Below are 27,852 nucleotides of genomic sequence, written 5' to 3'. Positions count from 1 at the left end.
AACACAAGCACGAACGTGGCGGGAGGAGCTGGACGGTCTGGGTGGGTCGCAGCACACGTCCTTCCCCTTGGGATAATGACTAAACCTGTGTCTGGTATCGCAGGCTGGAGGAGGTTACTGGTTCCATTGTAGTCCTCCCTGGATATATTTGTTCCCATCGTAAAACTGTGAGACAATTCAAGGAAACGGGACATGGCTGCTCGGGAGGCGATCGGGATTGGTGCTGCCAGGGGAGAAGCTGGATAGCAGAGCTCTGCTTGGATCACTGCTGGCACAGGGAAGTGCTGCTGGTTATTTAAAACCCAAATTCCTGAGGAATCATGCCTTACAAAAGCATAGGAAAACAGAAATGTGGAGCAAAATCCAGTTTATGAGTCACTGCTTTTAAGTGAAAGGAAGGTCAGGCTGGGCTGAGCTGCAAACTTCATCAAATCTCAGAATGGTTTGGGAAGGGACCTTAAAAATCATCTCATTCCAAACCTCGCCATGAGCAGGGACACCTTCCACTATCTCAGGTTGCTCCAAGCCCCATCCAACCTGGCCTTGAAAACTTCCAGGGCTGAAGCATCCACCACTTACAGCCCAGCCCTTTCTCCCATGGAGCCACTATCAAATCTGCCACAGATTTGAGGCTTACATACAAAACTGCAGTGAAACACCGAGTGAGCTGCATTGAAAGCAACTTGTTTAGAAATGCTGCAAATTCCAATTTTTTGAACACCATCTGGGAGCCAGGAAGCTCTGAATCTTCTGCAGCGAGCTGTGATTCTGGCTTAGCTGTTAACCTTGAGCTAGGCAGGATTAAATTCTGGGTGAAAAAAATGAGGGATCAGCACACATCTGATGGTATCAGCAGGAGCTGAAAGAGTACTTCCCCCTTTTCTTCTCTGCAAGAAAACAGCAATGATGGAAACCCAATGTTTCTGTGCACGTTCATTAATCCTAATGATAAGATGCTGACAGCTCTAAAGGAGGAGAAGAAAGCTCTTGGTTAAAATAAAATGGGAAGACCAGGATTGTTCCTGCTGCCTTCTCTCCTGCCTGTGGTCCTTCCAGATCTGGGCAGACAGCTCTCCAGAGCAGGAAGCAGCTTCCTCTCCTTTCCCAGCTCCATCCCAGGTGTCTGTCTACATCATTAAGTGTGCAAATCAGCAAACCCAGCAAAAACCTCCTGCAGCTGGCACACTTCCACCAAAAAAACTGGTTTATATCAACCAGATTGAGCCCCTTAGTGCGAGTAAAACAAATCAGCCAAGTAAAAGTACTTATTTTTTGATTATTATATCCTTGTTAATGCCTTAAATTGCAGTGTTCCTGCAACACTGGGCAGGTACCTGAGTGGTACAGCTGCACCAGCAGAGCTTTGCCCAAGCTGCACAGGGATGTTCCCTCCTGGTGGTCCCCTGAGCAGTCTCGTGGCAGTGGATTTCTGTCTCTTGTTTCATTTTAGCAACAGGAGCTCACTGCATTTGTCCTTGATTTAAAACCCAGGAGCTGGCGTAGAACACTTCCCTCTCCAGCCCTGCCCCATCCCTCTTTGGAGCAGGCTGTACCATGCCTTGGATATTGACCCGAGCCACTCTCTGATCCTTCCTAGCCCACGACATTTCAGCTGCGTTGGCAGAACCAGAGTTCAAGGCCATGATTTGCAGTCTGATTTGGGCACCACGAGCCGAGAGCTGAGGCACCACCCCGGTAACCAGCAGAGCGATCCACACAGCTCACAGACTCCCAGGATATCCTCGGGATATGGAAAGGACTCACAAAGAACATCAAATCCAACTCGTGGTCCTGCACAGTACACCACCAAGGATCAGGGACACCTTCCACTACACCAGGCTGCCCAGAGCAGCTGTGGCTGCCCCATCCCCGCAAGTGTCCAAGGCCAGGCTGGATGGGGCTTGGAGCAACCTGGGATAGTGGGAGGTGTCTCTGCCCATGGCAGGCGTGGAACTGGAGGGTTTCTGAGATTCCTTCCAACTCAAACCATTCTGGGATTCTATGAATCCCACCCTGTGCCTGAAAGTGTTGTCCAAACACTTCTGGAGCTCTGGCAGTCTTGGTGCCATGACCATTCCTTGAGGAGCTTGTTCAGTGCCCCAGCACCAGGTGAAAAACCTTTTCCTAGTATCCCAACCTAAACCTTCCTGGCACAGCTTCATGCCATGCCCTCAGGTCCCACCACTGGTCACCAGAGATGAGGTGGTGGCAGTGAATCCAGCAAGCAGGAGTAGAGGACTGTTGCAAGGCAAGGAGCAGGAGGATAAGGAGTGGGATGTCTGGAATGCAAGAGGCTCTCCCAGAGAAGATGAAGAAGGCACATCCTCCCTCGGCTGCCCTCCCAGCTAACCTAGGGAAGAGCAGCTGCCAGGGAGCCCCAGGAGGGCCTGTTCCACAGCCATAATGGGAATATCACCCACGTGGGGCAGAGCACACCACTAATTAGCTAATGAGTTTGTTCCAAATGTCTGGCCAGGGTGCGAGGGACAACAGGAGAGCACTTGAAAAGCCCCAAACAATGACAAGTGCATTTGCCTCTTGTCGCTGACCCCAGCCCCGCATTAACAAATAGGTCACAAACAACGGTGCTTTGCAGTGATCTAATCCTCCAGCCATATGTTGGCTGCCCGAAAAAACCCTGCACAGAGAACACCCCAAAGCTCTGCAAAAATCCCAAGGAAAACTCGATAAATATATCCCTGCCGTTTGAAATTTGATTTCCTCACTCCATTGTTTCTCATTTCCTGAGAGCTGGCTTGGTGGATCACATTTTCTGCCTCTGTCTCCAGTGCTTGTAAGCAAACAAGACTGAATCTCATTATCCTGATGCATGGCCCTGGCTGTGTGCAATCCGATCTCTAAATCACAGTCATTTTGCTCCATTACTGATTTTCCTTCCCACTCCTAACCTACAGGTCTTCAGAGAAATCAATGCAGAAATAGAGACGAGCATCATCAAATGAAGGTGTGTTTAATGTTCAGCACTTCAGGCTGGATTAAATAGCCAAGTGAGAAACTGCCTCATGTCTCCGGAGGTTGGGCACCCTCCACACCAGTGGCAGCTGGAGTTTCCCAGCCTTCCCGGGAAGCCACATGCTTCCACATGGGGTAAATGGGGACTTCAGTCCCTAAGAGCCCAATTTGGGAAATCTGCTAATTAAATAGTCTGGGCAAACACAATCATCATTGTCCTTAGAGCCAAAGCAGCGAGATGTTTCTCAACAAGCACAGACCCTCCCCGGAATTTTCTGAGCTGTCTGCATGTTGCTGACAGTTATAGAGAATATATTCAGATTATACAACTTGATGTTCACCCCGGGTTATTCTCTCCTGGATTCATGAATATTTCATGGAAATATGCAAAGTCTGAGTTACAGTCTTGTCTGCTTCAATTAGACACATGGATCCACAGGGTCTGCAGCCCTACCACACTTCCAGGGTTTGTCTACAAAGCGAGGAGAACCAAAATAAGAGTTTAGCTCCCCTCCCATCATATTTAGCCTGGGTTCTTCAAATATCTTTAAATAAGGGAGAAAAGCAGAAGGATGGGAATGAGGGAGAGTAGAGCCCAGTGAGCCTGTGCCTGAGTTCAGCTGGAAGCAACCCAAGCTAATCAGAGCAGAGCCAGCAGGAGGAGGTTCGTTCCCTTCGTGATGCAGACAAACTTGTAGAACTGTTTCCAATGCAAATATTCGTTTTGACAAGTTCAAAATTAATACACCTCTAATATGGGTATTCAAAACAGACCTTTTCTGAACACGTTGGCAGATTCATGAAAAGAGAAGAGAGAATGCAAGCCCAGCACATTCTGGTTTTCTCAAAATGAATGCGCTCTGACAGTGCAAGAGGCAGTGACGTTTGAATGTGCTTAGTTCTAGTAATTACCAAGTGTTGTGTTTCTTTAGAAGCTGGAGCTGTTCTCATCTGTGGGCACCTTCCCTCATTCCTTTCTCCTTACTGCTCCAGAGGTGCAGTTTCTCCCATGCCACAGCAAGAAGCCAAGGCTACTGTGCTGCTTACATTAAATCCCACTGAGGCCTCAGGGTGAAATTCCACAGGTTTTAATTGACCTAAGTCAGGGTGTTGTGGTTCCTGCCCTTCCTCCACCACCCCTTCCCATTCCCTCCTTGCCACCAGTACCAGCTTATACCACCCGTGGTGAAGATTAATCACTTTTTGGGGGGGGAGTGCTGCTTCTCAACCAGTTCAGCTCCCTAAACTAGCTCACCAGAGGGTCAGATGAGCACCCACATCAGCAGAAAAGAGAGGACAGGGCCATACAAGGCCACACCAACTGCTGAGGAGGTATTTTTCTGGGTTTATAGGACACAAGGAGCACATTTGACCTAAAGAGCCTGGATCTGCTGCTTGTTTCCAGGCTGGGAGCACTCACCCACTAGGACCATCTGCACAGTTTGGAGTGGCAGACTCAGGCCCAGCAAAGCTGGGCTCATTTAGTGTTACCATCTGGCTCCCCAAAGCAAGTCACCAAGGCAGAGGCAGTAAGCTCCTGCTGAAGGACAGGCATTCCCTTTTGCTTGGTACAGTTTGTCCTATCCCTCTTGACTTCCTCCTTGTCACAACAAGAGGACTTCCTGCCAGGATGGAGCTGATGGACAACGTCACCCATCAGAATTCCTCCTCATCATTCCTGCAGCCACCCAAAGCATGTCACCGGGAGAGTCAGACCCTCCCTTTTGCCCCAGGCCCATCCTCTGAACTGATAGAGGCTCCATAATAACTTCCACAGGATGACCTGTGCAGTTGCACAAGGACCTCACGTGGCCACTCCTCACAGCTGTTTCTTCTTGAGGGAAAACGCCCTGTGGGGTTCACTCGGAGGAATGTGTCAGGAGAGTTGTGCTCCTGGCTCTGCGGAATCCTCTGGGATTTGGGTCTCCTCTCTCCTGCTGGGACAGGGATTTTGGCTGGTCCTGGCTGGAAAGGGTGGCTAAAGACTTTGTACACTTGGAAAAGAGAGGGGGAAGTGATGTGTGCCTACAACCAAGCACCCAGCGTGTGGCCACTGCTGGCAGAGGGCATTGTCCAGCACAAGAAGTTTCACATTTAAGCACAAAAACCCAGAAAGCCCCACCTTCTCCACAGGAATCAGCTGCAGCAATTCATCCACCCCTTACCTGGGGTGACTCAGGGGTACCAACACTGAAATCAGCATTACCACACCACAATGGGGTGCTCACAGAGATTCAGGGCATCATCAGGACAGCAGGAGCTTCCTTCCTGTGTGCTCTGCTCCCACAGCATCCGGTGCCTGGCAGCACAGGCTGCCTGGAAAGCCACCTCAGCTCCAACACTGGGAGCTGAGCTGCACAGCTCCAGCCAGTTTTAGCTCAAATTTCAGAGCGTTGCTCTCAGACACAAAGATGGGACCCCCAAAGCAGAGCAAGTACTGGAAGCTGCAGGTATTTTGTGTCTTTCAAACAGAGAGGCTGGAACAGAGCTGCCACATCCCTGGGTTACAGCTGGATGCCCCTCACTGGTTAGCGCAGCTGAAAGGCTGGTAGCTTTCCCCCTAGACATGAAAACTGAGAGCTGTCTGTTTGGTTTGTGTTTGCACAGCATCCAGCCAGTCACTTAATTAGCTGGCCCAGTTTCTGGGTTTCTGATTCCCACTTCTGCAAGTAACTTCCTCCATTCCCAGGCTCACAAAGCCAGTTGAAACTTTCATATCTGCATGCACAGTTTTGACTCCAAACTTGTCTCTGCTGCCCCATCTCATCCTCAACAGGACTTCCCAGGAACTTTCACTCTGTAAAAAACCCTAAACAACAGTGCAGAGCTGTAAATACACGGTCCCTGTGTGATAAACAAGCAGATTAAAAGAATTCACCAGCTGGGCTGGAAGAGATTCCTGACAAGGTATCAGGACTCCACAAAGCAAACAAACGGCACAGCACTGCAGGCAAGAATTCCTCCAGAACGTGTTCAGTCCTAACACTCTCCAGCCAAGCTGCTCCATGCATCAGCCCTGCTCTGAGCTCCTCAAAAACCTGGTAGAAGGGAAACATCCCTCTTCACCAACAGCAAGTCTCAGGAGCCATTTGAGCACCTTAGCCAGTCAAGCAGGTTATAATTGGCTGTAATTAATACTCCTACAAGCTTCCACATTCTTACAGACTGAGATGGAGAAATACAGGATTGCTCCCTGATCCTGTGAACGTGAGAGGAAGTCAAAGGGGTCTGTTGCCTTCTGATTTTTAGAAATCAAACATTTCTGACAGGGGAAGGCGAGAGGCAAACACCAGCACTGCTGGGAACTGGCTGGGCACAGCCCCATCTCTTCTGGGGCACAAACCACAATAACCTCAATCAAAAATAACTGCAGAGTGAGTTGCTACAGGCAGCAAGTTCCCTCTGTCCCTCAAGAAGCCTCTTTTAAGCTTTCACGTCACCCAAAGCATTTTGGGAGGGGCGTGGGGTGCAAACCACACACAACCACAACAGATTTTAGCAATACTGAAAGTGGCCTTTGGTGAGACAGAAGCTGAATAAGCTAATCCAGGAAGGTGGAAACTAAAGAAGCCCAAAATGCCTGATGTCATGAAAGCCCCATGTGTCACCAGTGGGCCGGAAGAAGGGTTTGTGGCACCTGCGCAGCTCAGCTGAGAAGTGCTCTGCACTCAGCAGGATCTCCAGCACTTGGGGAGGAAGGGCTGGGCTGTGCAGGCGATTTCCTCCACAAAGCCACCAACTGACCCTTAAATGAAAACTGACAGGCACTTCCACACAAACACCCTGTGCCTTGCTCTTCATTACAGGCGCGTTCCAGAGTGTGTCTGCATCAGCTTTTCCAGCTTGCACTTGAGAGAGAAACGTGAGACTCCAGTGTTTTCCCTCCAGGCAGGGCAGGACCTCTTGATTTGCTCTGAGATCAGAGCCTGGGGGAAGGCAGGGAACTGGAGATGCTGTCACTCAACGGGTGCCTCTTTCAAGATGCATCCTGCAGACACAGCTCCAGTTCGGGAGGTGCCCAGGCCCTGTGCTGCTGCATCCAAGGAGTACACAGTGTGGAATTCTGTCTGCTCACTCACTTTTTCTTCTTATCAGAGAATCATAGAATGGCTTGGGTAGGAAGGGACCTTAAAATCATCCAGCTCCAAACCCCCACCCATGGGCAGGGACACCTTCCACTATCCCAGGTTGCTCCAAGCCCCATCCAACCTGGCCTTGGACACTTCCAGGGATCCAGGGGCAGCCACAGCTTTTCTGGGCAACCTGATCTAGTGCCTCCCCACCCTCAGAGGGAAGAATTTCTGCCTAATATCTAATCTAACCCTGCCCTCCTGCAGCTTAAGGCCATTCCCCCTTATCATATCACTACACATCCTTGTGAAAAGTCCCTCTCCAATAATATCCTCCCATTACCCTCAAACATTCTCTGTAAACACTGCCAGTGTTCAGATTTTGGACTGGACACCTGGTTTGAAGCAGGATGGATGCTCTTACCTTCCCACACATTGGCTCCCAGCTCCAGACCTTCACGTTTATCATCTTTGAGCGCAGAGGCCGAGGGCAGCACCCACGTGCTGTTTTCCTCAGCTCTCCTGGGTTTCTCCCAAAAGCTCCATCCCTGTAAAGCCCCTTTCTCCAGACTCTCCACAGACTGGCACGTTTTCCACCCTCAAGGCTAAAGCCTCTCCTGAGCCTTGCAGACACTTAGCACGTTCCCTAAGCCTTCGGCACCCAGGGGTGCTCAGGGAGGTTTAAACATATGCTAAAATTATTTACTGATCTGTCTCTGCCCCGGGGAGCCTAGAACAGCACAGCTGCAAACCACTGGAGACTGCATTCCTGATCCCAGCTGAGGGAGCAGCAAGCAGATATCAGGTTGGGATATAGAAGTTGTGCTAATCTGGTCTCCAGAGGGAGAAGACACAGGTCCCCACACTGGAGAGGGGCTGTAGCCCCTTCCCAAGCTGTTTTTGAGGGTCTCCCACAAGTGATTCCAGCCCTTTGTGCTCAGTCCAAACTGTTTCTGTTGCTCCAGAGGTTCCCTGAGCTCCTTCAGCCACCTCACCCTCCACACTGCCCCCTCCACTTGGAGCTGGAGCTTGCCCACAATCAAACTCTTGCCCTTATTGCTCATCTGAGCCCTTGCAAGGCATCCAGTGCCCTGTGGTGCCTCCAGCCCCCTGCTCCCAGGCAATGCCAGAGGCTGAATCATGGGGTATCCCAAGTTGGAACACACAAGGATCATTCAAGTCCAACTCCTGGCCCTGTGCAGACACCCCAACAATCCCACTGTGTCCCTAAGAGTGGTGTCCAAACGCTCCTGGACCTCTGGCAGCCTTGGGGCCGTGACCATTCCCAGGGGAGCCTGGGCAGTACCCAGCACCCTCTGGGGAAGAACCTTTTCCTGATATCCAACCTAAACCTCCCTGACATGAAATGGCATCGAAATCCCAGTTCCTGCAGCAGGGAGGACCAGCAGGGCCACTCCTCCAGCACAGCAGGGCACCATCTTGTATCATTAATATGACAAAAGGACGTAACACACCAGTGTGTCCTGCTGCCACCCCATCTGCAGCTCCACACGCTGCTCAGCCTGTAGTGACCAAGACCATCAGCCCCCCAGCAAAGCCCAAAAACCAGCAAAACCCAAACCCAGTTCCTCTTTCAGCCTGAGAGAGGAAGAGAGGGGAGGAAGGAGGAAGGAAGATGACAAATCTGCATTTCAGACGCTGAAAGGAACACCACGTAGAAACAGATATTTAACGGGATTTGCCAAAATGCTTTGCTTGCTATTGCATCTCTGTGCATGTGCCAAACACACCTACGTGGGGAGGGTTTTTATTACCTGTGCTAATGTTAGTGCCTGACATCATGAGCCCTGTCAGAGCCACGCTGTTCCTGTGCCATCAGCTTCACAGGGAAGGGGCTCACGTCCCCATTTTCCTGGGGATCTCAAACTCTTCCATTGAAGCAAATGCTGCTTCCAGCTCTGCAGGAATATTTCGAGAGAAAGCAGTGCCTTGGCTTTCTATTTAAGATGCAGAATTGCCTCCTAGGAGTGCTGTATTTGCTAAGAGGGCAGAAAGCGAGAACACACGTCTTGGAGCAAACCCCTGGGCAGTGTTCCTTAACACGGGCCAGATCCTGCTCTCATTTACACACAGATATCTGGAGAGGCTTCCGTGAAATTACCCTGGATTGCCACAGCTGATGTGTCAGAAAGCACAACCCAACACAGCCCTAGGGAGGAATCCATCAGTTTTATTGCGGCTTCCCGAAAAATCTGCACTCTGTTTTTCCTCTTGCCTTGCACAGGCAAAAATCACACTCAGGAAATTGCCCTGAGGGGGCTGTGCCACCAAAGCAGCAGCTTGGTTTCCCAAAGGGCAGCGGATGCAGCAGCTCCGTGTGGGTTGGGATAGGCAAAGCCACGTGTGTGGATTCTCCCATGCAACCTTGGAGGCTGTCCACTCATTTCAGCCCCAGCTGATGACAGGCTGGGCAGAGTTTTCACAGCTACTTAATTGCTAAACATTTCCCGCAGATACTCAGCTGAGGAGGGGAGAGAGGTCAGAGCAATGAGGGACAGCCCAACCCTGGATGAGACTTCAGAGAATCCACGCAGACCTGCCTCTAGAGGGGAAAAGTCAGCACTGGACGCTGTGGCAACAGGAATAAATCAGAGTCACAGCAGGGCTGGGGACTCTGGGGGGACTCCCGAGTACATCCCCTGCTTCCCCGCAGGAAAGGGCAGTGCGGAGCATCCGGGGAATCCACAGCTGCACCTGCATCCGTCCGGCCAGACACAGAGGCCTTCAGTGCTCCATCTTCCCTCCGCTTCCTCCCCCTTGTCCTGCCTGTCTGTGCCCTGAATAGGCGGTTTCAGGAGGAGCACAGTGCCCGGATTCTCTGGGGTTTCGTGGCGCATCCGGCGCTCCACGCGTTCTCCCGGTGGGCCCAGCTCCAGCAGCCCCTCCGCCTCCTGCGCTGCCTGGGATGTGGCCCCCCGCACATCCTCAGCCTGAGCGAGTGGCCAGCGAGGGACCCTCCTCCTCTGGCCTCTGGCTGCCCCCATGGCTGTCACCATCTGCCCTGGCACTGCCCAAATTCCTGCCACACACGGCTCCTGTCCCACCAGCAGCTCAGCCAAACACACCACAGCCCAGCCCCAAGTCACTTCTGTACTGGCAGTCCCCCACAGCCCTGGGAAGTGTCACCTTGGCATGTCCATCCCACTAGCAGCCCTGTAGGGAGGGGACACCTCCCCAGACGTCCCCCCCAAAACCACAAGGTGGGTATGGAGCCAAAGGAGGAACCAGGGCCGCTCCTGAGGAAGGCATGACGTGAGCTGTGGCTTAATTGGTTATTAATAACTTCTTTGTTAACCAGCCAGCCCTGAGGAGGAACCGAAATTTGACTACCCCGGTGGAGAGCTCAGTCACCGGCAGCCAGCGATCATTCACAATTTCTCCCTACGTTTTTTTTCCTTCCCGGGAATCGCAGCCCCCCCCCGGGTGAGTCACGGCGGTGACAGCTCGGTGACAGCACGGTCCCCTCACCCACGCACGAGGCACAGGCTTCTGGGGTGGGTTTTTCTTTTTAATTCCTAGAAAAATAACAGATGCTCTCGTTGAGGGGGAGATTCTTGGAATCCATTCAGGCCCCGGGCTGTGTCTGGATGTGACCAAACTCCCGGTTCCCCTAAAACAAGCCCTGTGGGAGCCACGGAGCTCCCCTGCCCACGGGTGGTTACTCCGCCAGCCCGTGCCGAGGGCGAGCAGCCTTCCCCCATGGCAAACACTGATGGCAAACAGCCTCCACACCCAAATCCCACGCCTCCTGCCTGGTTTCTTTGGAATTTCCAGTTAAAGGGACCCTTCAGATTTGTCTCCCGTGCAAATCAAAGCAGTTCTGTGACCCTCTGCACCTCCATGCTGCGCTGACAGAACGCATCACAGGGGGTTTTTCCAGCTTCAACTGCCTGGGAGTAGTTTTTGAGGACCCACAAGAGCTGGCAGAGCATTCCCCACTCCCATCCATGCTGCAGCACCAGCCTATCTAGGGAATTTTAGTATGGGGACCTCACTTTCTCCATAACCCAGGCAGGCAGCCCAGCACCAAGGATGAAGATTGGAGGCCAGACACAGTTGCTCACCCCAGGAGTCGCCATCAGACATTTCCAGAGCAAGATTCAGTAGAAAACATTCCTCCCACAGCTTAAAGCAGAGCCTGACCTGCATGAGGGCACCCAGCAGGTCCCAGAGTTCCCCTCAAGCATATCAGTGACCACAGCAAGGTCCCAGGACAGAGCCAAGGACCAGAACACCACAGCCACGGAGCAAACGAGATCTGCTGCCAGCTGAACACTGAGTACCTGCTCCAGGTGGATCTGGACAGCTCCAGCCTCTCCAGGTCACACCAAGAAAGACACAGCCACTGTACAGAGGGACAACTCACCTGCTTTTGGGGCATCCCAGGCTGCTGAGAGGAACTATCCCAGGGAACAGCAGGATCTCAGGAGTAGCTCCAAGACACGGCCACAAGAAAGAACACTCCCTCCTCATCAGCCCAAACCCAAGAAGTGGCCTCTATGTCCTTTTATAGGGCCCAGGGAGGCAAATAACTTCCAGCTGTGCTGGCCCTAATGATTAACTCGATAATGGTTCACACCTCTGTTAGTGATCCTGGCCTGAGTCCCTATCCCAGCCATGCCCAGAGCCAGGCACGGACTGTAACCTCATCCAGCAGTTCCAAACTGAGCCCTGGGAACTCCCAGGAAGCCCCCACTGTGTGTTCCTCACCAAAACGGTGTTTGGCCCTTTCCCAGACACCATCCGAGGCTGCATCCCTCTTGAGGAGGCTGTTTTGGATGACCCCTCAGCGATCCTTTCCTGTAGGTTTGGGGTTGAATTCCACACCCAAGACTTCATGACTTCCAGTCCTTTTCCAGATCCATTTTTGGGGCCAAATGCTGAAAGCAAGGTCCCACCACCAGCCTCCTGTCCCTGGGCTTCTCCCATGAGAGCACAGTCCCACTTCCCAACCCACCTACACCACAGGCAACTGGGCCCTGCTCTGATTTACCAGCCCCAAAACCCCAATACCAGCCCCAACCACCCATGCTGACCCCAAGGAGATGCAGCTCCACATCTGGAGGCCACCAACACACCTCAAGGAGCCTTTCAAGGCCACACTGGACCCAGTGTGGCCAACTGGCTCTGCTCCTCCTGTAAATGTTTTCCTACAGGTCCTGTGGGATGATGTGAGGCTCAGAGGGGTCTGATCCTCTGTCCGCAGCTACACCAGAGTGTAAATGGTGACACCAGTTCCTCAGTGTGGGCTGAGAAGTTGGGTTACGCACAAGATCCGACACTCAGGAGTCACCGACGTGCCTCTGCTCCAGGGGAAAGTGCTGACGCTGAGATCCTGTTTAGGGGCCCTGACGTGGCGTTTTCTAGCCCAGGATGTCGCTTCCTCTCCGCGCGGGGCCTCAGTGGGGCTCCCGCTTCCTCGAGAGGCATCCGGATCCCCATCGGAAAGGCTGATTCCATCCCCGGGCACGCAGGCAGCTACAGCTGACCCGTGTCCCTGGGTTTATCCACATGCACCATCCCAGGCATGAGCCCGGATCCCGGCTGTGCTGCATTCCCAACCCCCGGCACAGCGCTGTGTTGTGGGGCAGGACCCATCCCTCTCCCCGCTCTGGGAGCAAAGCCCCGGGTCTGCAATGAGCCAGCTCGCCTTGCCCAGCCCTGCACCATCCAGGCCCAGCTCAAAGCGCCTCTGGAGGCAAAGCCAGACTTGAGACACCCCCTCTTTTCCCGTGGGCAGAGCAAGGAGCCACCGAGGCACGGGCCGGGAGCTGGGGAGCCCAGAGTGGCGGCCGTAACAAAGCTCCCCAGGCCGCAGCGGAAGGGGAAGAGACTCCCCTCCCTCCTCTTCCTCCCTCCCGCGTGGGTATTTTGCAGCCAGGTAAACACAGGATGTTGATGAAACGGGGCGGGGCAGATTGGGCAACCCGGGAGTCAGCGGGAGCTCCAGGCAGCTCGCAGCGCCTGCAATGGCCGTGCGGCCGGAGAGGCAATGCCAGAGGCGCTGGCCCCTTCCTCCGCCTGTCCCCAGGGTCACAGAACTCCCCTGCGTGGAGGGAGAGGCAGTCCAGGCTGGTGGGGAAACCCAGGGCAGGGTGGGCTCCCACCCTCTGCTCTGCCCTCGGGTGATCCATGGCATCCCTTGGGATCTCCTTGCAGGCTGAGCTGAGCTCAGCGCCTCACTCCAAAGTTCAGGCTTTGACACCCAACCAACAGCAACCATGTGTCACCTCCTGTGTCCCTCTGAACACTGGGGACATGCAGGGCACAGGGATAACGGGACAGGTCCCCTAGGATGCCACCCTGCCAGGCATCGGCTCACGGCTGGCACAGCGGGTTGGGGTGAGGCACCCAGGGACCAGCTGAGCACTGCAGAGCTTGGCTCCCAACCCAGAAAAGGGGCCACAGACTGCTCTGGCATCAGCCCAGCCTCTCCTGGGTCGCGGGTGCTGCTGTCACCCCCACAGTGGCCACACGTGCTCAGGCAGCAGCCAGGGACAGCGAGCCACGAGCTGGCCACCAGTGACCAGAAGGTGGTCGCCCGGGGACCACGGCCGGGGCAGCAGGAGGGATCGGAGCGAGGGAAGGGGGTCGGGGACAGGGTGCGATGTAGGCGGTGGCAGGACAGAGACGACAAAGGGGCGGCCTGCCTCATTAGAGCCTGAGTGGAGGGGCAGGTGGCACTGTCCCCAGTGTCCCCAGTGTCCCCGGTGTCCCCAGTGTCCCTTGGGGCACTGCTGCCATCTGCTGGCAGATCCCATCCTGCTCCGGTCCTGAGTCCGGCCACTGCGCCAAGGCCTGAGGACCCTCTGTGACCCCACTGTCCTGTGCCCCCTCCCAGGCGCTGTGGGATCACGTGTGGCTCCAGACCGGACACCCCAAGGTGCCCCCCAAGCCTCCCTGCTGCTCCAGGAAGCCAAACCCCAAAACGGGTCCCGGTGTCCACCCCTGGCACAGCCGATTGCTGCTCTAATAGCCCACTCCTGGGCTGCAGGTTTCTCCCACGCCAACCCTTTCCCGTGCCCAGACACCCCCCCTGCCCTATTGTTCCCCACCAGGCATAGCCTGGAGTGGCCTTTGCATCGTCCAGTTTGGGCTGATGGACCAGGGACAGGATCAGGCCCTTGGCCGCAGCAGGGTGGAGCAGAGGCTCTGCTGGGCTGCTTTCCCCAGGGAATATCCAGCTCCATCCTCCTCAAGGCTGCTGAGGGGTAGAGGAAGCTCATCCCGAGATGATTTCCTGCTGCATTCCCATCCCCTGGGGCTCTCTGGGACGTAGGGATTTGCTGAGTCCCATCCTCCATGTGACAGGCGAGCACACACAGAGCCTCTTCCCACGGCCTCCTGACCTTCCTGGCCTTCCCAGTATCTCCATGTCCCCTGGGACCAGCACATCTCAGGATGACCATTGGGGATTGTGCCTCACTGGGTGTGGGGACACCCAGGGACACCCTGCACATCCCTCTCTGCTTCCCACAGGCACTGGGGGCCTGGAAATGCCCTCAGTGGGGTGTTACAGGGCATTTGCTTTTCAGATGCAGTCAGGAAGTGGGATTAAAGTTTGGGAGAGGCAAATCACCGAGCCCGTGTCCCCACAGTGGCCCTACAAGCACCATGGCTCATCCCACCCCGGGCAGATGGCAGCAGCATCCTGCTCCTCACTGGAAAATGCCCAAATCCATGGGCAGGGACTGCGCTGCAGCTGTCCCTGGTTTAATTCCTCGCAGCAAAGCAAGGCAGTGTCTGGCGGATTTTCTGTGCGCTCCATGCCCCAGCCCACACACAGGAAGGCTGAACAGCTCTGGAGACCTTCCCGCTGGGAATGATACCCGGCATGCGAGCCCTGCAGACTCCGTGCCTGACGCCCACGGGAGCAGCAGGAAGTTTTAGCGCTCAGTTTTAGTCTAAAAGGGATTTTTTATTCCCTAGCCCTGCAGAAGAAAACTGGAAAAAATCAACCCCCCCAAGGGGCCACAGCCCAAAAAGCCAGTATCAGTTGTGCTGAAAGCTTGCTGCTCAGAGCTGAGACACGGAGTGTTCACTCTGAATTCTGAAGAAACCAGGTGTGTGCATCCACCCACCTCCCTCCGCCTCCGCCATTCCCACCCGCCACGATTTTCTTGCTTCTGGAACAACCATTCCCCACCAAGCCCCCTTTTGGCAGCTCAGCCCTTCCAAGGCACCAGAGATTCCCCCATCAGCACTGCCTGTGCTCTCCAGACACCCTTCCCAACATCCTCAACCCATGCCCAGCCCATCACCATCCTGTTCCCATCCAAATCCCGGCCGCTGCCTGTTGGAGTGAAAGCTCCTCTGGATTCAGGCCCAGAGGGAAGCCAAAGCACAGGGGCTGAATGTAAACCTTTGGACAAGCTGACATACATGAAGCCACACCAAAGTGGAATAGAAATATAGATTTTTTAACTTTTAGTAGAAATATAAGCTAAGTGCCTTAAACATTAAAAAGCTGTAGCAGAGACCTTAAACACAGTTCTTACTGCAGCAGTGTTACCTTCTCACAGAATTCTTCACTTTAGACACAAACATAGACAGAATTATACTGTTCCCATTTTTTAGATAGAGTGTTCACATAAACAATAAGAGCTGATAGAAACTGTACCCACAAATCTGTGTAATACCTGTGTAACAGTTGTGTAAGGCTTACGAATGTTAGAATTAGACCAGGATAGGTTAAGGAAAGAAAAACTAGAATTGTGTGTTAATCTTATTGGTCAATTAACAAATATAATCCACACTTCTGTAGGAAAGAATATAGAGTATAGAGCATATAGAGTATAGAGCATATAGGATATAGAGCATATAGAGCATACAGAGCATATAGAAGAAGAAGAAGCTGGTTTTGCCTGCTGTTTGCTGTTGCTGCTTGCCTTTATCATGAACCCCCTTCAAACTTTGCCTTCAAGAAAGCTATGAGACTATGAAATAAAGAACTCAGCAGAACAGCAGCCTCCTCTGCTCTCTTGCCCTGGTCTGAGAAGGAAGGGTACCCCATCAAAAGCTCAACAGCAGCCCACCACTCACCGCGGAGAAAATGCCAAATCCTGCTGCCATCCTTTGGCACACGGGTCCCCTGGCACCCGGGTGGGCTGGCACGGCTTCCCTCGCCTCCCCCGCACATCTGGGCAGCTGTGGCCGCGGCAGGGCCCGCGTGGTGCCCCGGCAGCGCTGACATCAGCGCGGTTTCCTGCCCGCCGGCGCCGCCGCACCGTGTGCTCAGCCCCGACCCCACAGCCCTGCGGGGTGCGAGCCCCAGACAGCCCCAGGACCCCTCCAGCCTCCCCGTCACAGCCATGGAGTCGGTGGCCCTGTACAGCTTCCAGGCGACGGAGAAGGACGAGCTGCCCTTCCAGAAAGGGGACACCCTGAAGGTACCGCGGGCAGGGGTCACCAGCCGGGGGGGTTGGATGCTGCTGTTTTGGGGGACAGAGTGGGCACATGGTGACACCAGCGCTTTCTTTGTCCATTGCTTCTGGGGCTTTCTGTGGGATGTAAGGAGCCAGCCTCGAGGATTTTGGAGTGTGGAGCAGCATTCCCTGCTTGTCTGTGCCACCAGGCATATCTCCAGAGGGAGACACCCCAGCTGGGACAGGGCCTGTGGCCTCCCTGGCTATCAGTGCCACCAGCTGTGCTCTGCGGCAGCCCCCCAGGGCTGGGACACGTTTTCCCTGTCCTGGGGGCACTGGAGGTCACAGGGATCCGGCAGCGGGGAGCATGTACCCAAACATTCACCCAGGCACTGGCAGTGGGGTGGGCTCTTAGATGCCACCTGGGAATCCCAAAAAGCTTCAGGAGGGCTCAGAACATCCCTGGGGGGCAGCAGCCCCGCGATGGGAGTGAGGGCACCCACTCCCTGCCCAGCTGCTCATCCCTCTCCGGCTCCTCCCGGACTCCTGGCACTCTGTAGCCCCCCGGGGAGGGCGAGGGCACAGCGCGGCTGTAACCCAGAGCCCCAAACCTGCCGTGCCGTCCCTGCCTCCCGGCGTGTTTTCCCCGTGCCTTGACCCGGGGTTTCGGATCCTGTTTTCACAGATGTGCGGGCCCCGGGCCTCTGCGTGGGAGGCTGGAAAATGTTGTCACACGGAAGCGGTGTCAGCACCCACTGCCACCGTCCCCGGGGACGCGGGGGCCTGGCTGATGTCCCAGCTGCTCCAGGGACAGATTTCATCCTCTTCCCTGGGCGGGGGTTTGGGACAACACCAGACACCTTCCAGCTCTGTACAGATGACCCCAAACCCCCCAGACCGTGCCAGCGCTGTCAGAGCCCTTTTTCCCCAGGGGAAAGTGTGGGTGTTGGTGGATGTTGTGGGCTCTGGGGCAGCAGTGGGATCCCACTCAGCCCCCCTCCCAGGGGAAAGGCAGCCAGGCTGACACCTCCCTGCTCCTCCCCCGCCTCAGATCCTCAACATGGAAGATGACCAGAACTGGTACAAGGCTGAGCTGTTCGGCTGCGAGGGCTTTGTCCCCAAGAACTACATCAAGGTCAAGCCACACCCGTAAGTACCATCCCAGCAGCAATCCCAACGGTGCATCCCAATTCCCAAAGGTCTGCTGCGAGCCAGGGTAGTCCCACACGTGGGGAAACTGAGTCATAGAGATGGGGTCTGCCTGCCGGGTCAGTCTGCCAACGCCACCACAGCCCGAGGGGACAGGAGGCAGCAGAACACCCACATACCCCCAAAAATCCAACCCTCACACCGCACTGCCACTAAATAAATGATAATTGAGGAATAACAAAGCGTTATGGGATTACAGCTGCATTAAACACAATCCTATTACTGTGTTATTAAAACCCAGCTTAATCCATCCCTGACTGAACCTGTGTTTTATGTATCATTAGCCCCTGGTAAATCACATTTAAATGCCAGAGCCAACGCGTGGGCTCGGGGCAGCCCGGGGCACATCCCACTGCTTCTCCAGCTTGGGATAACAACCCGACATGAGCAAGACACGGCCTCTTCCATGCAGCACCTGGAGGGCTGGCACTGGGAGATGCTCCGTGCTAAACTCCCTGGCTGATCATTCACCGGGTAATTTTAACAGCAGCAGAGAATCTTCATGGCCCAGGGACCTGAAACACCCGGGCACAGCCTTGGCAGGGATAGGACACGGGGACTCTGCTCCTGCAGCTCGTTTCGGCAGCTGCCGGCAGTGCAGGCAGGAGGGGTTTATCCTGGCACCGAGGGGTTTGTGCTCTCCACCTGGAAGGGCTGTTCCCGCGAGGGGCCGAGGGACGCGGAGGAGGGGACAGGCAGCAAAGCGGGGGCCGAGGCACGCGGTGTGACGGGCCAGGTGACAGGATGCGGTCGCGGCTGTCGGTGACGCTGCGCTCGCCCTGCGCGGAGGGGGCAGCGCACCCACAGCGCCCTGCGGTGCCCCCCCGAAAATGCCGGGATGAGCCGGGAGGGGGAGGGAAGGGAGAAACTGCCGGGGGAGGGTCCCAGTCCTGTGAGGAGCCCGATGGAGACCCTGCTCCCGCCGGCACCGGGAATCTCGGTGCCCCCATCCCGCAGGGTGGGGATGCGGCGCTGGGTGGGGTGTGCCCAGGGATGCCCGCGGGGCTCAGCCCGGTGCCCCTCGCAGGTGGTACGCGGGCAGGATCTCCCGGCAGCTGGCAGAGGAGCGGCTGCTCAAGCGCAATCACCTGGGAGCCTTTCTGGTCCGCGACAGCGAGAGCACCCCGGGCGAGTTCTCCCTCTCCGTCAGGTGAGCGGCTTTGGGACAAGTGGCAGGAGGGGCAGGGGTCCCTGCAGCCCCCGCTTTGGGGAGCGAGGCATCGGGCAATCGTCGTGTGTGCTGGGGGAGGGGTGAGCACCCTGCCCTGTCGCGAAGGGGCCGCGGAGCCGTGTCCACAACAAACCCAGGCACAGCCTCGCGCAGCACCTTCCCCTCCTTCTCAGCTCCGCCTCCATCCCCGCTGCTTCCCGCTCCCTGCACCGCTGCCTCGCTTGGGGTCCCTGGCAGGGACAGCCCTAAACACAACCCCGGGGGTGATGACGGGGCTGGGGCCGAGCTGCACGCACAGCCCGGGGACACGGCCCGGGAGAACAAGGTGCCTGGAGCATCCCCATGACTCCGGGATCCGCGGCCAGGGCTGTACAACGGGCAGAGCCTGTCCCAGGGCATCTCACCCCTCCTCTGCCCCGGCCTGGGGAGCAAGGGGCGGCCCCAGGCCAGCCAGGCACTTTCTCACCCTTTTAATCCCTAATTAAACGTTTCGGGGAGGTTCTTGCCCATTATGAAAGGGAGCCGTGCGTCACCAGCAGCGCAGCCGAGTCCTGCCCCTGCCCGGGGGCCTGGCAGCGCCGGGGCCCTGCAGTGTGGGCACCCCAACCTGCCGCCCTAGGCACACCCTACGGGGTGGCAGCAAGGGAAATCCTGCCCGCCCCGTCCTCCTGCACCGCGGGGGTCCCCAGGAGCACAGGGAAGCTGGGAGTACAATCCCAGCCTTTGCAGACTCCTCCTGGCATGTGCTGAGACCTGCAGCTCTCACCACGCCTTCCTCAGATGTGGCCCTGGACAAAGCCACCTGCCCTCCACGTGGATGGCACGCTGCCATCCCTGAGCCCGCAGGCATCCCGCTGTGCCAGGGCCGGGTACTGAGCTTTGGCTGCCTGTGGGATGAGTTGTAGCAGGTCTCAGCTGCGGGTCCTCATTGCAGGGCCAGGACTGACCCCAGTGCCACCGTCACCCCCACCATGGCAGGAAGGGTGCAATGGCAGCCACGGGCTCATCCCGACCTTGCCAGCACCCCCAGCTTTACCCACCTCAGGGGGTGCTGCCAGCATCCCAAGGCCGGGGTGACATCCATCCTTGTTCCGCAGCTACGGGAAGCACGTCCAGCACTTCAAGGTGCTCCGGGAGAGGAATGGCAAATATTTCCTCTGGGAGGAAAAGTTCAACTCCCTCAATGAGCTGGTGGATTTCTACAGGATGACCACGGTCTCCAAAGAGCAGCAGATTTTCCTGCGGGACGAGGACCGGACGGAGGAGGTACTGCCATGAATAGGGCCATGGGGTGATGGCAGGGCTGGTCCCAAACCCCTGTGAGAGCCCTCTCAAGGCTCAGTGTCCCTGCAGAGGGGGACAGGGACATCCCTGGTTGGCACTTGGTCCTTGGCTCAAGGGAGTGAGGAGCAGGAGAGGGTGCAGCAGCCCAAGACAGGCAGTGCTGCAGGGAGGAAGAGCTCCTGGAGCAGCTCAGCGGGGCAGGGCAGGGCACACATCACCGTCCCTCGGGCCAGGGGTGATGCCCAGGGGCAGGTGGCAGAACCCAACCAGATCAGGACAGGGCACAGCCAAACTCCAGCAAAGCCAGGCCCTGGGGCAGTGGTTGTGGAGGCAGCAAAACCGGACCTTGGGAGCTGGGCGGGGGGAGGCTCCAGCACCTGGAAGGACCTGGGAAGGTGAGGGGTGCCAGCTGCCTCCAAGGGTCCCCTGGGCACCCATCTTGGGTCTCCCAGCAGCAAGAACAGGGAGTCTTGTGCCTTGGAGTGCTCCCCTGCATCCACGGTGCTCCCCTGATCCCTGGGGTGCTCCCCTGCATCCCTGCCTGTGCCCTGCACCCCAGGCTCTTTCTTGCACCTGGGGTTGTCCCCAGCACTCCGTTCTTCTCATGGAAGGATTTCCCTGGCTTCTGTCTCTCTTCAAAGCAGGCACCCCAAGGCTGGTCCTCGTCCCACAGTGGCACAGTGTCCCCATCACCCTGGGGACCCAGGCAGTGCTACCCAGTGCTGGGGGTTGGCAGACGGGGACCCCTCTCCTCCCACCAACCCCTGCCCTCGGCTTCCCTCCAGAGGCAGAGACCCCGATTCGTGCAAGCCCAGTTCGACTTCTCAGCCCAGGAGGGCTCTCAGCTGCCCTTCCTCCGCGGGGACATCATCGAGGTCCTGGACTGCCCCAACCCCAACTGGTGGCAGGGGAAGATCTCCGGCCGCGTCGGGCTCTTCCCCCGCAGCTACGTCCACCCCATCCACAAGTGACCTTCACCCCGCTGCAGGTGACCGGGCAGGACCCGGCCCCGCTGTCCCCACTCACCAGAGCTGCCTCTGCCTGCACACAGACTGAGTGTCCCTTTGTCCCCACGATGGTGCCTGTCCCAGCGCCACCCCACCGGGTCCTTGTGCCACGGGGCACCCTGAAACATCAGCTGTGGCTGCCCCATTTGCCTGACCCCGAGAGCCCGGGGATGGGGCTGGCAGCGGCTGGAAGCGGGGAGCGTGGAGTGTTCAACCATGGCTATAAAAACTTTCCCAGAGCCACAATCCGGTGGGATGACAGCAACAGAGGGAGTGAGCCCAAAACCCCAAACCTTGGCTCCTCTCCAGATCCCATAAGCAAAGCCCTGACTCCAGGGAGGGCTGCAGGCAGCCAGGACACAGCCGGGATCCGTAACTCCAAGAAGGAATTCCAGGACTCAGAGTACCAGGGAAGGCTGATCCAGGGGGATTCCATCCTGTGGGTGCTGTTTATAGCTGCAAATTGTGGCGCTTTTTTATATTATTTTTTATTTAGGGCCAGTAAAATGTGTTTGGGTGTCACCCTCGAGTGCAGCTGCTCCTTTTCCAGCCCTGCCAAGGTGGTCCTGTCCCTCCATTCACACAGCTGCTCCTTCGCTGTGGTTTTGCTTCCCTGCAGCCCCCATTTCCCCACCCCAATGCCTGTCCCAAACCCCTCCCAGGGATTTTTTGCCCCCACAAATGCCCCCCACACCTCACAACCCCTGGGATGCACTCAGGGTCTGCAGTGCTGAGAACACCCAACTTGCTGCACCTGTGGATTTAAACACCACGTCCCAAACAAGTAAAAACTGCCACCCAAATTCGCATTTTTCCCCTCTCCAAGGGCCTCCTCCCCACCCCAGGGGCTGTCAGGGCTCTAGGCAAAATAGGCATAACAGAAAATATTGACACACATCAGGACAATGGCGTTGATGCCACAGACACGGGCCCAGAATGGGGGTTCCATGGTGTCCTTGAGAGCCATGGCTGGGGGTCCCATGGCCTTGAGTGGCTGCTGGGTGTCCAGGCTGGCTGAACAGGAACCTGGCACAGAAATACGGTGAGTGTAGGGGACAGATGATGACCCCAGGGACAGCCACCTCCTGGCAGGTGGCACAGTCCTGGGGAAACTGAGGCACAGGGTGTCAATGCCACCCTGCTGCCCATTACAGGCAGGGATTGAGAGGCTGCCCCCCCCCCCGTCTGACACCCCTGAGGACACACTCACCATCGGGGGGTCCCCGGGTTGTGCCACACACGGAGGGCTGGGGGGGCTCCCGTGAGAGGGTCCACCAGGTGAGATCCTTCAGCTGGAAACCAGAGGTTTGCTGGGAAAACCCTCCCAGGGCTGAGCCCACCACGGGGACCCCCCAGCAGAGCTCAGGGTGCACAGGGTGACACCGACACCTCTGGCTGAGGTCGGGGGTGCCCCACTCACCTGTGCTGGGGGCACTGGGGAGGTCAGCAGGCTGCCCCCCACCACGATGGCAGCTGTGACAGCGGCCAGCAGCACGGCAAAGTGCAGGTAGTGGATGTCAGCGAGCAGCCACGGCCGCTGGTCAGGGACCCCACAGAGGGGTGTGGGGTGGGCCAGCTCCAGCCCCATCCTGGCCAGTCCCAGTGCTAGCCCTGCCATCAGGCCCCAAAAAGCTCCCTGCAAAGCCAAGGCCCACAGTGGGTGGCTGGACAGGGATGGTCACCCCACAGCGGGGACAAACCCCGCAGGAGCTGCCCCCTCCAGCCAGCCCTGAGCGGGGGTGGAGTGATCCCTGTGTTTTGGGGCATGGCCAAGCCCTGGTCCCCCCTCCAAGGGGATGTCCCCTGCCAGCTCCATGCCACCCTTGGTGGCCATGCAAGGCAGCAGCTGCATCCCCCTTTAGGCTTCCCCCAGCTCCCTGGGGAGCACCAGCCAGGCTCAGTTCTGTCCCCAGCCCCTCCAGCATCGCCTCCTCCTTCCTCCCGCAGCCTGCTGATCCCCACTGTGTCCTGGGAGCAGGGCAGACGGGGAGGTGTTGGTACCACCCCTGATCAGGCTGTCCCAGGGCCACCCCAGCCGTGTACCTGCTCATTAGCTCGGGGCCAGAAGACGGCCAGGATGAAGACAGCGGTGACAGGGGGAGCCAGGTAGCTGGTGACAGCCTGGATGTACACGTAGAGCTGGCCACCGCTGGAGCTCTGCAGGATGGGGATCCACACCACGCTGAGGGCCACCAGCACCACCGTGACCACCCTGCGAGCGGCAGCGAGGTGCTGCAGGTGACACTGCTGTCACTGCCCTGCACCTGCAGCATCTCTGTGCTGGGTCAGGTCCCAGTGCTGGTCCCAGTGCTGCCTGGGGATGCAGGTGCATCACTCACTGCTGGTGACATCCCCAGGACCATGGAGGATGCTGATTGTGCCACTACCTGCTCCATCTCAGGTGGGCAAGCACTTCCCAGGCCCCTGCCCAGCCCTGGTGGCTGCTAAATTGGACCCCCCAAAGGAAAACACCAGGTGATGGACACTTCCACTGTGAAAAGCCACCAGATGCAAAGCCTGGGTGCTCTGGCCAGATTTGGGTGATGCTCTCAGCACCGCCATGTCCAGCCAAGGCACCCAGCTAGGGGCTGGGGACATGGGCTGAGCTGCCCCACGCTCAGCTCCCTGGCCAGGCTGTGACAGAGGGGTGTGTTAGTCCCCAGCATCACCCTGACCCCATCCCTGCCCAAATCCCAGCCACACCCCACAGCATCACCCTCCTCTGAAGCACAAGGCATTGGCCAGACCCCAGATTTTGGGCCCAGCCTAGGCAGGACCCGTCCCAGAGCTGCTGTATTTATAGCTCAGCCCAGCTTATTTACAGCTCCACAAAATTCCTACATCTCCATCTGCTCATCTCGAAAAGCAGAAGTAAGAAAAAAATAAAAGAAAAATAAAGCCATGAAAGCAGCTCTAGCTTGGAACTCCTACTGCTGCCTGGTGCTGCAGGAAGAGGAACCAGCCCGAGTGTAAAATGCGCGCCCTGATCCATGGGGAAGGAGAAACCCCTCTGGAATATCTGTGAGCCACAGAGGACAGAATCAAAGAATGATGGAATGGTTTGGATGGGAAGGGACCTTAAAGCTCATCTTGTTCCACCCTCTGCTGTGGGCAGGGACACCTTCCACTAGACCAGGCTGCTCAAAGCCCTGTGCAACCTGGTCTTGAGGCTAAAAGATCATGGAAAAGCAGGAATGTCTGAGTGAGGCAGGAGCTGGGTGTGCCGGGTGGCCGAGTCCTGCTGAGCCGGGCAGGGAATGGAGAGCAGCACCCAGCACAGCCCGGGCTGGGGGAATTTGGGAAGGATCAGCTGTTTGCATCGCCACACCACAACCTTGGCATGGAGCAGCATCCAACACCAGCAGGAGTTTCCAGCCAGGCACCACGGCCACAGCAGGAGCTCAACCCCCAGGTCCGGGAACTGGGAGCTCTTTCCCACCCCACAATCAAAGCCCTTTCCTCAGGGCTGGAACGAGATGAACTTTAAGGACCCTTCCAGCCCAAACCATGATCCCAGGATGTGGCATCCCACCCTGGAAGGTCCGGGGGCAGTTGGGACCCCCTGAGAGCTACTCAGGACCCAACCCATCTTTCTCCACGCTGGCAGGAAAACCTCAAACAGGCAGCCTAAACAGCTTTTCTCCCCTCTCCCAAGCACATTTCCTTGTCTCTATCCCTGCGATCCGCAGCGTCCTGCTCGCACCGATCACCCGACACTAACTTTCCCGGGAACCACCGCAGCAGCGACTCCCGCCCCGGGCGGGCAAAGCCCTTCGCAAACATTCAATTATCCATCCTCGGGAAAGCTGTCCTGCCTTGTCACACCCTTGTCACCGGCAGCGAAGCCAGTGCCAGGGAGGGGCTAAGCAGGCTCTGAGACAAACGCCCCGCTTCCCAAGGGGGAGCATGCGGGACCCCAATTCCCCGGGATCGCTGCCCATCCCCTTCCCACCCTCCGGAGATGGAGGATGCCAAGAAACAGCTGCTGCTGCAGCTGCTGGTCCAGCCAAGCCTCCGCACAGCCCCGGCACAGCCCAGCCGAAGCCCTGACCCAGATTCGCTCCTTGTTATTGTCTGCCCTGGCCGAGGACGCTGCCGGCGCCGTGGCACCGTGCCGGGGCGTTGCCCAGCGCTGACTGCGCCGCCCCGAGCCCGGGGGCTCCCCGCCGGCACCGCCACCCCGGGAGGGGCCGGGGATGTGCGGGCAGCGCTGCCCTGTGCCACCCGCCGGAGCTCCCCCGTGTGTGACCTCGGCCGGGAGCAGCCGCGGCTTCCCGGGGGACCGGGCAGGAGGCGACGGGGAGAGGCTGCACCGAGCGGCCCGTCTGCATTTCCAGCGCTTTCATCCATAAAATAATCCAAGGGCTTGTTTTCCTTGCATAAGCCAGGCTGAGTGGAGGCACTCTGCAGGCTGGACCGGCCCCACCAGTCTCCCCGAAACCCCCGGTGTCCCCGAAACCCCCGGTCAGTACCGGCCCACGAGGAGCAGCTCCCGGTCACCGGCCCGCGGCCGCAGCTTCCTCCAGATGTCCATGGTGAAGAGGGTGCTGCTGCTGTTGAAGATGGAGGTCAGGGATGACACGAGCGCTGCCATCATCACCGCGATCATCAGACCCCGCAGCCCTGCGGGAGAGAGGGAGAGTCAGGGAGCGGCTGAACCGGGAGGGATGGGATAGGATAGGATAACCCCGGGATGGTGCTTATCCCTCTGCACCCACACGCTGGGATCTCCCCTGGGGCAAAGATGGGATTTGGGAACATTCAGCTGCACCCCGGGATGCCGGGACCTCATCCAAGCCCTGGCAACAGCCCCGGGGTGCAGCAAAGCCCGCTGGAGATGGAGTGACCCCCTCGCACCCACCTACCGCTGGGCATCAGCTCGACCACCAGCTTGGGGTAGGCGATGTTGGAGCAGCCCACGGCGGCCCCGCACACACGGGCGCACTCCTCAGGGTCCACGCAGGCCACGGTGTCTGGGGGACAGAGGCAGGTGACACATTGAGACCCCTGACAGGGTGGGGGCAAACCCTGCGCCCCTTCACCCCCCTCATGCCCCCTCCCACTGGGCAGATAGTGACCCTTTGCTGTGGCCACGATGCCCAGACCTTGGCAGGACACCAGGAGGAGAAGCAGGGAGCACATCGCACGGGGAAATCCACCTCTGCCTCCCCCACCTCATTCCCACCATCAGCTCCAACACAGCAGGATCCATCCCGCCCCTCACCTCCCGCTGCCCACACCCAGCCCGGTGCAGGTTGGATCTATTCCCACATTAAATCCAGTGACAGCTGCCCCGGGGGGATCTCCAGAGCCCCACCAGGACCTGGGGCCACGGCCGAAGGCAGCAGAGCTCCGGGTCAGGCACTGCCCATCCCCACCCACGGGGCCAGCCGGGTTCGTGCACCGTTGTGGCAATTTCCTGGGCATGGGCAGCACCAGCAGCTCCCGGGATTTGCATGGCAGCGCGCCAGGACCATCAACACCCAATTATTTCTATGTCTCAACGAGCGCTGAACTCTTTTTTTTTTAATTGTTATGCTCATAAAATATTGAAATGGATGGAAATTAATGTCAGGCATAAATATGGATGGGCTGCCCGGCTCTCCAGGCTGAATCTGCCCAGCCAGGAGCACGGGGATGGGCACGGGTGATCCCTGCACAGCACTGGGAGCATTGTCCTGGTTCTCCTGGGTGGTGACCTCCACCAAAGCAGGGTGCAGCCCTCAGCCTCCCAGTTTGTCTCAAACACCAGTGGTGACACTTTGGGACTTTCCATAAAGGAGCGTGGGGCGCGATGGGAGCACGACTTGGTTGTGGGCAGACCACAGGCCGTGCTCAGCACATCCCAAGGATGCCAAAAAGCCCAACGTGGGCCGCCTTTCCCCAAGGTCAGAGTCAGCGCTGGGGCTCCAGTGACTCTGTCCTGCAGCAGCTGTGAGCAAAGCTGCCATCAGCGCTCTGTGCCTCAGTTTCCCCTCTCTAAAACACCACGTTGTGCACGGCTCCATGCAAATCCTTGGTGGCTGGAGGGTGGAAAACGTTCCAAAGGGCAAGGCAGTGTCTGGATGTTGTACTCCAGCTGAAATGCCTACCCCAGGCCTCAACTCTACCAATGAACACTTGGTGGGACCTCAGAGTGAGTGGGAAGCAGGAGCCCCCAAGCCAGGAGCAGTGTCTTACCCCACTGCCTCACTTTTAGGCCCTCTGCTAAAAATGGAAAATTAATTAGGACCTTGTAATTAATGCTTCCATCTGCAGGAAAAGGGGCCGTGTCTGCAGCAGGTGCTGCCTGTCCAGCTGGATCCACCCGGAGACGCCTGGAATGGTGAGGACCAACCTGCTCGGCCACAGAAACCTGTGCCTGCACACAGGGGCTGCACCCAATTTGGGGACTAAATTCAGCTGGGGGAAGAAGCCGCCGGGGTCTGGAGATGGGGGACTCAGGTGTCGTCACCCAGTGTGAGGATCAGGTGATGCTCCAGGTGTGGGGCTCTGCCACCCCAATCCGCCCCCACCAGCAGGCTCTGGGAGCCAGCGCACGCCACACGACGGCCGGGATGCAGCATTCACCTCATATGCAATAAATCATTAGCGCTCACACCCCGTGGAAGAGTCCATGAATCTCCTGGCACAACAAAAACAGCTGGAGCGAGTGGCTGAGGTGGTGACAACCACAACATGCTCCTGCCATGCCACACACCCACACTCCAGCACCGATCTGGGCCATCTCCCATCATACCCAAAGAGGCCCT

The 27,852-nt window shown here is 57.3% G+C and overlaps 3 protein-coding genes across 8 annotated transcripts in view; 1 reads left to right on the top strand and 2 right to left on the bottom strand.

Annotated features, from left to right (window-relative positions):
• EPN2 (epsin 2) overlaps positions 1 to 11,490 on the bottom strand; it is a 54,541-nt gene extending 43,051 nt beyond the window's left edge. Inside the window, exon 1 of the mRNA XM_048321099.1 lies at positions 11,431 to 11,490. The gene's annotated coding sequence lies outside the window, so the exon portion shown is untranslated. The remainder of the gene's footprint in view (positions 1 to 11,430) is intronic.
• A 4,612-nt stretch (positions 11,491 to 16,102) lies between these two features.
• On the top strand, positions 16,103 to 27,558 carry LOC125334335 (GRB2 related adaptor protein). 4 transcript variants are annotated; one of them, XM_048321111.1, is made up of 5 exons: positions 16,103 to 16,453; positions 17,481 to 17,578; positions 18,666 to 18,788; positions 19,907 to 20,075; positions 27,359 to 27,558. In XM_048321111.1, the coding sequence occupies exons 1-5, from the start codon at positions 16,376 to 16,378 to the stop codon at positions 27,494 to 27,496; spliced, it is 606 nt and encodes a 201-aa protein (XP_048177068.1). In that variant the 5' UTR covers positions 16,103 to 16,375; the 3' UTR covers positions 27,497 to 27,558. The 4 variants fall into 4 exon arrangements, with proteins under 4 accessions (XP_048177068.1, XP_048177066.1, XP_048177067.1 ...); XM_048321109.1 differs by lacking the exon at positions 27,359 to 27,558 and adding an exon at positions 20,738 to 21,624 and having other exon boundaries at positions 16,115 to 16,453; XM_048321110.1 differs by lacking the exon at positions 27,359 to 27,558 and adding an exon at positions 20,879 to 21,624 and having other exon boundaries at positions 16,116 to 16,453.
• The window catches only part of SLC5A10 (solute carrier family 5 member 10), a 38,524-nt gene continuing 32,466 nt past the window's right edge, over positions 21,795 to 27,852 (bottom strand). For 2 of the 3 annotated variants that reach the window (XM_048321102.1, XM_048321103.1), the window contains 6 exons: positions 25,966 to 26,073; positions 25,573 to 25,723; positions 23,144 to 23,312; positions 22,521 to 22,736; positions 22,303 to 22,392; positions 21,795 to 22,055 (listed from right to left, as the gene is read on the bottom strand). In XM_048321102.1, coding sequence (XP_048177059.1) covers positions 21,960 to 22,055; positions 22,303 to 22,392; positions 22,521 to 22,736; positions 23,144 to 23,312; positions 25,573 to 25,723; positions 25,966 to 26,073 — 830 coding nt within the window. In that variant the 3' untranslated portion in view covers positions 21,795 to 21,959. The remainder of the gene's footprint in view (positions 22,056 to 22,302; positions 22,393 to 22,520; positions 22,737 to 23,143; positions 23,313 to 25,572; positions 25,724 to 25,965; positions 26,074 to 27,852) is intronic. The other variant, XM_048321104.1, reaches the window with a different exon arrangement.

Source organism: Corvus hawaiiensis, chromosome 16, assembly GCF_020740725.1.
Source record: "Corvus hawaiiensis isolate bCorHaw1 chromosome 16, bCorHaw1.pri.cur, whole genome shotgun sequence".
Classification (NCBI taxonomy): Eukaryota; Metazoa; Chordata; class Aves; order Passeriformes; family Corvidae; genus Corvus; species Corvus hawaiiensis.
The sequence above is the reverse complement of the archived record's forward strand: the minus strand, read 5'-3'. Positions and strand labels throughout refer to the sequence as shown.

Bases quoted from the DNA above. Each gene is read 5' to 3' on its own strand.
- LOC125334335 (XM_048321108.1), top strand. From the start codon at position 16,376: ATGGAGTCGGTGGCCCTGTACAGCTTCCAGGCGACGGAGAAGGACGAG. The intron at 16,454-17,480 runs GTACCGCGGGCA...CCCCCGCCTCAG, and splicing joins AGAAAGGGGACACCCTGAAG to ATCCTCAACATGGAAGATGA. The intron at 17,579-18,665 runs GTAAGTACCATC...TGCCCCTCGCAG, and splicing joins ATCAAGGTCAAGCCACACCC to GTGGTACGCGGGCAGGATCT.